Source organism: Bufo bufo, chromosome 2 (assembly GCF_905171765.1).
Source record: "Bufo bufo chromosome 2, aBufBuf1.1, whole genome shotgun sequence".
NCBI classification, from domain to species: domain Eukaryota; kingdom Metazoa; phylum Chordata; class Amphibia; order Anura; family Bufonidae; genus Bufo; species Bufo bufo.
In genome coordinates, this window is record NC_053390.1 from 10,046,462 (window position 1) to 10,059,057 (window position 12,596).

A 12,596-nucleotide genomic window follows, 5' to 3' on the forward strand; every position below is an offset into this window, starting at 1 on the left:
TGTCAGCCGTTTATACCAGGGTGCTAGCAATGTGTTGGCACCCTGGTATACCCACTAGAAGCCAACGATCATTCATGGGGAGGCGGGCGGGGGATCGCGATCCCGCCTGCCGCAACGCACCCCTCTCGCAACGCCCCCACCGCCTGCGACACCCCAAAATATTGATTTTAGCCACTCTAAAGTTTCTGATCCCCGCGGTCAGGGCCCGCGGGGATCAGAAACTGCAAAAAGCGCAGCAAACCGCAGGTCTGAATTGACCTGCGGTTTGCTGCGATCGCCGACACGGGGGGGTCACATGACCCCCCCTGGCGTTGTGACAGGATGCCAGGTGAATGATTTCAGCCGGCATCCTGTTCAGATTAACCCCTGGGGCGCCGGAATGCCTATTTAAAAGTTAGGACGTACCGGTACGTCCTTGGTCCTTAAGGACTCGGGAAATAGGGCGTACCGGTACGTCCTATGTCCTTAAGGGGTTAAAAATGAAAATAAAAAAATCACCTCCTTTCTCCAAAATGTAAATAAAAAAAATACAAAAATGGAAACTATAAAAAAAATACACATTATGGGTATCGCCGCATGCGAACGCACCCATACTTTTAAACTAAAATATTTTTCAGATATGACAAAAGCGCTCATACAGCTATGTAAATGTAAAAATAAAAAAGTCCTGGAAAGGCAGGGAGTAAAAAACTAAAATGCAAAAAACCCTCCAGGGTTGAAAGGGTTAACTGTAAGGTTTAAAATATAAGTCATGAACAGAATATATGTCTTTCCTAAACAGCATTTATCAGATGTTTTATAGAAGCCGTTACGTGACATCAATTAAGCTTTTATATCCAAATATACAACCTGAAATGAAAACAATGTCTATGACCCAGTGATATATTGTTTCGTTATATTGTGGCCATATGGCTTCTCTCTTGTGTGACTTCACTAATGACCCCTAATTATGGCTTTAGAAGCAAAAACATTTTTCTCATTCTGAATGCAGCTTCTCCCATGTGTGATTTTTCTTATGTTTTAGAAGATTTGATTTCTCTGTAAAACATTTCCCACATTCTCAACATGAATATGGCTTCTCTCCTGTGTGACTTCTCTCATGTTTAACAAGATCTGATTTCTGTTTAAAACATTTCCCACATTCTTAACATGTATATGCTTTCTCTCCTGCGTGACGTCTCTCATGTATAACAAGATTTGATTTCTGTGTGAAACATTTCCCACATTCTGAACATGAATACGGCTTCTCTCCTGTGTGACTTCTCTCATGTATAACAAGATTTGATTTCTGTGTAAAACATTTCCCACATTCTGAACATGAATATGGCTTCTCTCCTGTGTGGCATCTTTCATGTATAACAAGATTGGATTTCTCTGTAAAACATTTCCCACATTCTGAACATGTATATGCTTTCTCTCCTGTGTGACATCTCTCATGTATAACAAGATTTGATTTCTGTGTGAAACATTTCCCACATTCTGAACATGAATACGGCTTCTCTCCTGTGTGACTTCTCTCATGTATAACAAGTAATGATTTCCGTGTAAAATGTTTCCCACATTCTGAACATGAATATGGCTTCTCTCCTGTGTGGCATCTTTCATGTCTAACAAGATCTGATTTCTGTTTAAAAGATTTCCCACATTCTGAACATGTATATGCTTTCTCTCCTGTGTGACATCTCTCATGTATAACAAGATTTGATTTCTGTGTGAAACATTTCCCACATTCTGAACATGAATACGGCTTCTCTCCTGTGTGACTTCTCTCATGTATAACAAGATATGATTTCTGTGTAAAATATTTTCCACATTCTGAACATGAATATGGCTTCTCTCCTGTGTGGCATCTTTCATGTCTAACAAGATCTGATTTCTGTTTAAAAGATTTCCCACATTCTGAACATGTATATGCTTTCTCTCCTGTGTGACGTCTTTCATGTATAACAAGATTTGATTTCTGTGTGAAACATTTCCCACATTCTGAACATGAATACGGCTTTTCCCCAGTGTGAATTCTCTCATGTAAAACATGATGTGATTTTCGTCTAAAACATTTCCCACATTCTGAACATGAATACATTCTCTCTCCTTTGTGACGTCTTCGTTGTGTAGAAAGTCCTGAGCTGTTTGTGGATTCTTTATCACAATGAAACATTTTAATTGTTTTCTGACTTGTACTTGCGGTAACAATCTGTGATTGGTCAGGAGAAGGTTCCTCATAATTAGGAGGATTATATGACAGATCTGTACTGTGAAGTCCTGGATCTACATTAAGGGTAATGAGGTTTTCTCCTGAAGAGCGCTGCATGATATCTTCATCTAGTGGTAACATGACATTTTCACATTTCTTACTGGGATTTTCTGTTCAGATAAAAATAAAAATTTGTTTGAAAGTTTTTTCTTTGCAAACTACAGAGAAGACAAATGTATAACATTCCAATTAGGCTGGAAGTTGATCCCGCAGGAAGGAGAAGTGTTCATTCATTTGGAATCCATTCCTGACTTTGGCCAAAAAAACTGCACTTGTGATCCCAGCCTTACAAAGCTTCTATAACTTCCTGACAAAGTCCAGGATTCTGGTTTACACCAGGTCATGACTTTTATTACATACAGTAAATACTGACTTAACAAAACTAAAAAGTTTGTAAAGCCTGGCCATGTATAGAAACAATGGAGCATCGTAAGCCCCGCCCCTGCAGAACCTGCCTGTTGTTTCTATATGTGGAACCTTAAACTCCCCCCTTTTTGGACAGATTATAAGAACAGCACAGATCAGTCACTGGTTATCTACCAGCAAGTTCACACAGAGCAGATCAGCTGCAGACATTTCTGTGACTGTCCCGCTACCCTGAATGTGGCTTGTAATAATCCATGCACCTGCTGCAGAAACAACCCAATATATGGAAATGTCTACAATAAATGTGCCCTGTGTGAACACGCTCTAATGCAGCTGGAACATTCTGGGACATGCAATTACTGCTAGAAGTCACACGTTCAGTCTGAAGGGGATGAGCAGATAATCGCTGAAGTGATGGACAACGTGATCACATTTAGCAATTTAAAGCCGATGCCAGACAAGAATTTTACTACAAATTGTTTCACATTTTATTGAGACACCAACGACCTAGGCTACTTTCACACTGGCTTTTTGGCTTCATATTTGTGAGATCCGTCATGGGCTCTCAGAAGTAATCCAAAACAGATTGGTTTTGCCCTAATGTATTCTGAAGGGAAAAGGATCCGCTTTAAGAGGCTGGTGCTCCTCCATTACATGTCACTGCACACACGTGTATACACTGCACATGACGGCTCTTACCTTGTGATATAAGAGGCTGGTGCTCCTCCATTACATGTCACTGCACACACGTGTATACACTGCACATGACGGCTCTTACCTTGTGATATAAGAGGCTGGTGCTCCTCCATTACATGTCACTGCACACATGTGTATACACTGCACATGACGGCTCTTACCTTGTGATATAAGAGGCTGGTGCTCCTCCATTACATGTCACTGCACACACGTGTATACACCGCACATGACGGCTCTTACCCTGTGATATAAGAGGCTGGTGCTCCTACATTACATGTCACTGCACACACGTGTATACACTGCACATGACGGCTCTTACCTTGTGATATAAGAGGCTGGTGCTCCTCCATTACATGTCACTGCACACATGTGTATACACTGCACATGACGGCTCTTACCTTGTGATATAAGAGGCTGGTGTCCTCCATTACATGTCACTGCACACACGTGTATACACTGCACATGACGGCTCTTACCTTGTGATATAAGAGGCTGGTGCTCCTCCATTACATGTCACTGCACACACGTGTATACACTGCACATGACGGCTCTTACCTTCTGATATAAGAGGCTGGTGCTCCTCCATTACATGTCACTGCACACACGTGTATACACTGCACATGACGGCTCTTACCCTGGAATATAAGAGGCTGGTGCTCTTCCATTACATGTCACTGCACACACGTGTATACACTGCACATGACGGCTCTTACCTTCTGATATAAGAGGCTGGTGCTCCTCCATTACAAGTCACTGCACACACGTGTATACACTGCACATGACGGCTCTTACCCTGTGATATAAGAGGCTGGTGCTCCTCCATTACATGTCACTGCACACACGTGTATACACTGCACATGACGGCTCTTACCCTGTGATATAAGAGGCTGGTTCTCCTCCTTTACATGTCACTGCACACACGTCTACACACTGCACATGACGGCTCTTACCTTGTGATATAAGAGGCTGGTGCTCCTCCATTACATGTCACTGCACACACGTGTATACACTGCACATGACGGGTCTTACCTTGTGATATAAGAGGCTGGTGCTCCTCCATTACATGTCACTGCACACACGTGTATACACTGCACATGACGGCTCTTACCTTGTGATATAAGAGGCTGGTGCTCCTCCATTACATGTCACTGCACACACGTGTATACACTGCACATGACGGGTCTTACCTTGTGATAAGAGGCTGGTGCTCCTCCATTACATGTCACTGCACACACGTGTATACACTGCACATGACGGCTCTTACCTTGGGATAAGAGGCTGGTGCTCCTCCATTACATGTCACTGCACACACGTGTATACACTGCACATGACGGCTCTTACCCTGTGATATAACAGGCTGGTGCTCCTCCATTACATGTCACTGCACACACGTGTATACACTGCACATGACGGCTCTTACCTTGTGATATAAGAGGCTGGTGCTCCTCCATTACATGTCACTGCACACACGTCTACACACTGCACATGACGGCTCTTACCTTGTGATATAAGAGGCTGGTGCTCCTCCATTACATGTCACTGCACACACGTGTATACACTGCACATGACGGCTCTTACCTTGTGATATAAGAGGCTGGTGCTCCTCCATTACATGTCACTGCACACAAGTGTATACACTGCACATGACGGCTCTTACCCTGTGATATAAGAGGCTGGTGCTCCTCCATTACATGTCACTGCACACACGTGTATACACTGCACATGACGGCTCTTACCTTGTGATATAAGAGGCTGGAGCTCCTCCATTACATGTCACTTCACACACACGTGTATACACTGCACATGACGGCTCTTACCCTGTGATATAAGAGGCTGGTGCTCCTCCATTACATGTCACTGCACACACGTGTATACACTGCACATGACGGCTCTTACCTTGTGATATAAGAGGCTGGTGCTCCTCCATTACATGTCACTGCACACATGTGTGTGTATACACTGCACATGACGGCTCTTACCTTGTGATATAAGAGGCTGGTGCTCCTCCATTACATGTCACTGCACACACGTGTATACACTGCACATGACGGCTCTTACCTTGTGATATAAGAGGCTGGTGCTCCTCCATTACATGTCACTGCACACACGTGTATACACTGCACATGACGGCTCTTACCTTGTGATATAAGAGGCTGGTGCTCCTCCATTACATGTCACTGCACACACGTGTATACACTGCACATGACGGCTCTTACCTTGTGATATAAGAGGCTGGTGCTCCTCCATTACATGTCACTGCACACACGTGTATACACTGCACATGACGGCTCTTACCCTGTGATATAAGAGGCTGGTGCTCCTCCATCATGGCCTCCTTGTACAGGTCCTTGTGTCCTTCTATATACTCCCACTCCTCCATGGAGAAATAGACAGTGACATCCTGACACCTTATAGGAACCTGACAACACAATGACACCGTCATCACCCAGACCCCTCCAGTGCTGTTACTGGAGAATTTCCCAGCATTCCCAGCAGTGTCACCTCTCCAGTCAGCAGCTCCATCATCTTGTGGGTGAGCTCTTCTTCACTATTGTGTACTCCTGTGGATGGAGAGAGACACTTAGGGAATAAACCCTTCAGGGGCCATGTGCTCTCCTCCGGCCCTCTCCTCCTGCTACAACGTGCCTACTTACCTCCTCATGGCTCCTACAACATGACTATTGGTCACTGGTCACATGACACATCACTCACCATATTGGGGGCTGATCTTCAGGTTTTCCATCACTTGGAAGGTCTGGAGGCCGTTCTCCAGGACCCTGGACTCTTCCTATCACTTCCTATGATGGATTCTCCTTCCCGATGTCTGACTTGTTGCAGAATACAATACAGAGGAGAGAAATCTAGAAAAGTTTACCTCTCCGCTCAGCAGGGAGATGATCTCCAAGGTGAGGTCTAATATTCTTCTGCTGATCTCCTTCCTGTCCATCCTTGGTGGTCGTTCAGGAGAAGAGGAGAGAACTGGAGGAGCTGGAGGCTTCTAGTACTGCAGGCGCCTTTATGAGAAGAGGAGAGGAAATCATCCAGGGGACAAGACCAGATGTCACCTCCAGAACCGCACTTCCTGAGCCTGGAGGGGCCCCCACCACATGGAGTCCAGGGGCCCCAACATGGAGATCTCTGGTGGCTCCACAGGAGATAAATGTCTGGTAGATGCAGGTCCCACCTCTGGGCTGTGCTCAGCTGTGTCCAGAACTCCTAGAGAAGAGACTGGAGAGAGCTGAGCTCAGGCCGGGCCCCGCTCCATTCATTCTCCTCCTGGAGGCAGGGGCCCCTCACCAGGACAGTCAGGGGCCAGCGAATGATGACAACCCCCACTATCCCCACTACTCCTCCCCCAATCATACTAAGCTGAGGAGCGGAGAAGGATTCCTTGTGTGTAATGGAGGAGAATCTCCAGAGGTGACATGTCTGAGCTCTCCACCACACTGTCTCCTCACAGCTCATCTTACCTGCAGGCTGGAGGAATGGCTGATACCAGAGAGAACAAGAGCCCTGACTACCGACCAGGACCTGCCCAGTATCTGCTGCACTGCCAGAGCTGAAGGACCTGCGGTGACGTCACCGTCATGTGATCAGTGCAGGGGGCGGGGCTCAGCCCTGACTACCGACCAGGACCTGCCCAGTATCTGCTGCACTGCCAGAGCTGAAGGACCTGGGGTGACGTCACCGTCATGTGATCAGTGCAGGGGGCGGGGCTCAGGAGAGGAGAATAGGTGGTGAAGGACCTGGGGGTGACGTCACCATCATGTGATCAGTGGAGGGGGCGGGGCTCAACAGTGGAGAGAAGAGGTGCGGAAGGACCTGGGGTGCCATCATTGTCATGTGATCAATGCAGGGGGCGTGGCTCAGCAGTGGAAAGGAGAAGAGGTGGTGAAGGACCTGTAATGACATCACTGTCATGTGATCAGTGCAGGGGGCGGGGCTCAGCAGAGGAGAAGAGGGGTGAAGGACCTGTAATGACAACACTGTCATGTGATCAGTGCAGGGGGTGTGGCTCATCAGAGGAAAAGAGGTGGTGAAGGACCTGGGGTGACGTCACTGTCATGTGATCAGTGCAGGGGGCGGGGCTCAGGAGAGAAGGTGGTGAAGGACCTGTAATGACATCACTGTCATGTGATCAGTGCAGGGGGCGGGGCTCAGCAGAGGAGAAGAGGTGGTGAAGGAATGGTAATGACATCACTGTCATGTGATCAGTGCAGGGGGCGGGGCTCAGCAGAGGAGAAGAGGTGGGGAAGGACCGGTAATGACATCACTGTCATGTGATCAGTTCAGGGGGTGTGGCTCAGCAGAGGAGAAGAGGTGGGGAAGCACCTGCGATGATGTCACCGTCACGTGTCAGCCTCAGGGAACTTTCTAGATATGGGAAGTTCGAGTCTTTTAAATGAATTGTTCCATTTCAATCGGTTCATTAAAAAGAACTGATTCGTGAATTGAATCTTTGATTCACTTGCTGAGTCGGCTGACAAGAAAGTGATCGCAGGCTCAGGAGCGTCTGATCCTTCACAGCTCGTCAGAATGCGGTGCGCATGCGCAGTCACCCGAAGTGATAATATCGGCCGATCTGACAGAAGATCAGCTACACAGGTAATTGGACATAATACTGTGATTCTAGCGTTATTCTTTTCCGATATTGAAATCCGGTGAAGGGTCTCAATACCGGAATACTGTCTTCAGATTGCTGCGGTATTTTCTTCGGCCAAAATTCGAAAATGTTGCTGCACTTGCCGGATCCATTAAAATATATTAATGCCGGATCCAGTTCCAAGTGTTCCGGAAATTGCTGCATCGACGGATCCGGTCTTCCTGTCCGCGCATGCACAGACCTCCAAATCTATAAAAAAATACCAGATCTGTTTTTCCAGATGATACTAGAGAGACGGATCCGGTATTTCAATGCATTTGTCAGACGGATCCGGAAATAAAAGATATCCGTTTGCATACGGATTTCCAGATCCTGCCGGATTCTAACAACGCTAGTGTGAAAGTAGCCGTAGTCCTCCTGCACACGACCGTATGGCTTTTTTAGTGTTTTGCGGTCTGTTTTTCACGGATCCGTTATTCCGTTTTGTGTTTCCGTTCCGTTTTTCCATATGGCAAATACAGTATAAAGTAATTACATAGAAAAAATTGGACTGGGCATAACATTTTCAATAGATGGTTCCGCAAAAACGGAACGGATACGGAACGCAAAAAACAGCCCGTACAAGAGGCCTTATATGGAGAAAAAAGTTTATAGATGATAGTTTTTTTTCTGTCTATAGAGCAAAGAAAGTGCTGGGAGTTGTGGTTCTTTTCTTTTATACCGGTTCCCTGTAATGTCCTATGATATAATCACAGTCTGGACATGCTGGGAGTTGTAGTTCTCTCCCCTTGCCCGTGGCGCTGTCCTTTTCCCTTTATAAGATGCAGTGCCCCACCGTTATGGCAGTGCTCACTAGTCTGCAGGAGGCGGGGAGTGAAGCCCTGTGAGCGCTGCACTTACCCTTCCTCCTGCTCGCTCTTCTCGGGGCCCGCACTGCTGTAACCCTACAGTGTCAGGACGTACAGAGCGCACTGTGACCTGACGCTGCAGTCAGGTGACTGTGCAGAGCGGGGCCCGAGAAGAGACCTGGGAGACCGCCGGACCGGGAGAGTGGCGGCGGAGCAGGAGAGGTAAGTACATTTATTTTAAAGTCTGATCTGACAGTGGCCTTCCTTAATGATCTAACGAGTCTTACTTGTTCAACTAGGAAGGTTACATGTATTTCTAACGCACTTTTACTGCCCGTGGACGGCTAGAGCTGCCCCTTGTGTTAATAACTGGAGCAACTTGATTAATAAAGTAAAGAATTATGAAAAAATCACAGAATAAGGCCACATTCACACGACCGTATGTGTTTTGTGGTCCGCAAAACACTGATCTGCAAAGAATACGGATGACGTCCATTTGGCATCTGTGTTGCATCCGTTTGTTTTGCGGATCCATTGTAACAATGCCTATCCTTGTCTGCAAAACGGACAAGAATAGGACAAGCTCTATATGTTTTTGCAGGGCTACAGAACAGACATACGGATGCAGAATGAACAGACATACGGATGCGGAATGAACAGACATACGGATGCGGAATGAACAGACATACGGATGCGGAATGAACAGACATACGGATGCGGAATGAACAGACATACGGATGCGCAATGAACAGACATACGGATGCGGAATGAACAGACATACGGATGCGGAATGAACAGACATACGGATGCGCAATGAACAGACATACGGATGCGGAATGAACAGACATACGGATGCGGAATGAACAGACATACGGATGCAGAATGAACAGACATACGGATGCGGAATGAACAGACATACGGATGCGGAATGAACAGACATACGGATGCAGAATGAACAGACATACGGATGCAGAATGAACAGACATACGGATGCGCAATGAACAGACTTACGGATGCGGAATGAACAGACATACGGATGCGGAATGAACAGACATACGGATGAAAAACAGCCATATACTCTTCTCCAGTTGTCACCTTCCACAATGGCTAACCAACATCCCAACAAGCCAGTTCAGGAGATTAAAAAGAAATTGCACAGATAACTCTAAATTCGAGGAAGAAGCCGCACAAATGAAACAAAAAATCTTAGAAAAAATGTATCCCGATAGACCAATAGAGAGATCAATGGAGAAGGTAAAAAGAATGGACAGACAAGAATTCTTCAAAGACAAAGAAAAAACCACACAACATAGTGAAGAAACGAGACTGATGCTCCCATACAATGCGCAACACAAAACCATTGCAATAATGATTAACAAACATTGGCACCATCTATTGAATGACAAAACCATTGGTCCACTCCTAAACACCACACCATCAATTGTATACACCAAGGCTCCCAATTTAGGACTCAAAATAGCCCCCACAATAAAACAAAAGAGGAAACGAACACCCAACAATTGGCTTTCCCTAAAGGGCTTCTTCCGATGTGGCCGTTGTAGTAATTGTAAAATCACAAGCTTCCAGAAAAAAACAAAGCAAAATTCATTCAAGCTCGAAATTGAAGACTGCCTAACATGCAATAGAACTAATGTCATCTACATGTTGGAGTGTCCATGTCACAAACAATATATGGGCAGAACCAAAAGACAAATGAAAACAAGAATAGTAGAACACATTGCCAACATTAAAAACGGATACGAACAACACACCGTATCTAAACACTATGAAGTATACCACATCAGTGACCCGTCATCATTAATATTCACAGCTCTCGAAAAAATTAACAAACCATGGAGGGGAGGGAACGACATAGACAATATGTCAAGAGCGGAATCAAAACAAATATACGAATTTGACACCATATCCCCTGCAGGTCTTAACACAGAACTTGAAATTTTTGGATTCCTATAGATGACCGGGGAAGGGGGTGCCTCCTGGAGACAGGGAGATAGAGGTCCGGCTGTTTACTAGCACCTCTATCTCCTCTCCCCGGCAGGCCCTTCCCCCGATACATCCTCCTATCAAATTGCAATAGCAATACTTCATAGAAAGCCAGCTCCTTCACCACCAAAGTCAGATACACATTATCCCACTCATATACACACAACCATGAAGTAAGAATACTATTCAAGAACATCAAGACAAACCATATAACATGAGCTAAATTTACTTAAAAAAAAAAAAAGATACCTAGACTATACACTCAGCTAAAGAATTATTAGGAACACCTGTTCTATTTCTCATTAATGCAATTCTCTAGTCAACCAATCACATGGCAGTTGCTTCAATGCATTTAGGGGGGTGCTCCTGGTCAAGACAATCTCCTGAACTCCAAACTGAATGTCAGAATAGGAAAAAAAGGTGATTTAAGCAATTTTGAGCGTGGCATGGTTGTTGGTGCCAGACGGGCCGGTCTGAGTATTTCACAATCTGCTCAGTTACTGGGATTTTCACGCACAACCATTTCTAGGGTTTACAAAAAATGGTGTGAAAAGGGAAAAACATCCAGTATGCAGCAGTCCTGTGGGCGAAAATGCCTTGTGGATGCTAGAGGTCAGAAGAGAATGGGCCGACTGATTCAAGCTGATAGAAGAGCAACGTTGGCTGAAATAACCACTCGTTACAACTGAGGTCTGCAGCAAAGCATTTGTGAAGCCACAACACGCACAACCTTGAGGCGGATGGGCTACAACAGCAGAAGACCCCACCGGGTACCACTCATCTCCACTACAAATAGGAAAAAGAGGCTACAATTTGCAAAAGCTAACCAAAATTGGACTGTTGAAGACTGGAAAAATGTTGTCTGGTCTGATGAGTCTCGATTTCTGTTGAGACATTCAAATGGTAGAGTACGAATTTGGCGTAAACAGAATGAGAACATGTATCCATCATGCCTTGTTACCACTGTGCTGGCTGGTGGTGGTGGTTTAATGGTGTGGGGGATGTTTTCTGGGCACACTTTAGGCCCCTTAGTGCCAATTGGGCATCATTTAAATGCCACGGGCTACCTGAGCATTGTTTCTGACCATGTCCATCCCTTCATGACCACCATGTACCCATCCTCTGATGGCTACTTCTAGCAGGATAATGCACCATGTCACAAAGCTCGAATCATTTCAAATTGGTTTCTTGAACATGACAATGAGTTCACTGTACTATAATGGCCCCACAGTCACCAGATCTCAACCCAATAGAGCATCTTTGGGATGTGGTGGAACGGGAGCTTCGTGCCCTGGATGTGCATCCCTCAAATCTCCATCAACTGCAAGATGCTATCCTATCAATATGGGCCAACATTTCTAAAGAATGCTATCAGCACCTTGTGGAATCAATGCCACGTAGAATTAAGGTAGTTCTGAAGGCAAAAGGGGGTCCAACACCGTATTAGTATGGTGGCACTAATAATTCTTTAGGTGAGTGTAGTAATAAAGACAAAAACACAACAAACGCATTCAAACTGCACAAGAACCGCACACAAACCGCAAGCAAATTTTTATAGTTCTTTTCACCTCATAGAACTTATGTCCTAATCCTCCACATACTAAAAGTCTCCATATCAAAACTATTTCTCAAAAGAATATATTCTTGAGGTAGAATAAATACATTAAGCTACCTGTGAACAACAACATAAGCTCTAAGGAGTAAAAAGAAATGGATTCTGGTCCGCGCTTCTCCCAGCAGAAAGTAGCCACTTGTGCACACGGGCGCTGTGCTTCTCACGGGCAGACGCCCTGTTCCTCACTCCACGCTGCCAAGCAAAGTCTCA

At 45.5% G+C, this 12,596-nt stretch overlaps 2 protein-coding genes across 2 annotated transcripts in view; one reads left to right on the plus strand and one right to left on the minus strand.

Moving 5' to 3' along the window:
- LOC120991969 overlaps window positions 1-12,596 on the plus strand; it is a 562,088-nt gene that overhangs the window by 290,274 nt on the left and 259,218 nt on the right. The window lies entirely within an intron of this gene.
- On the minus strand, window positions 1,019-2,205 carry LOC120991988 (zinc finger protein 182-like). The gene has a single exon (XM_040420751.1). The coding sequence runs from the start codon at window positions 2,156-2,158 to the stop codon at window positions 1,145-1,147; it is 1,014 nt and encodes a 337-aa protein (XP_040276685.1). The 5' UTR covers window positions 2,159-2,205; the 3' UTR covers window positions 1,019-1,144.

What these genes read in the sequence shown, in the direction of transcription:
- LOC120991988 (XM_040420751.1), bottom strand. Translation starts at nt 2,158, where the DNA reads ATGTTTCATTGTGATAAAGAATCCACAAACAGCTCAGGACTTTCTACA.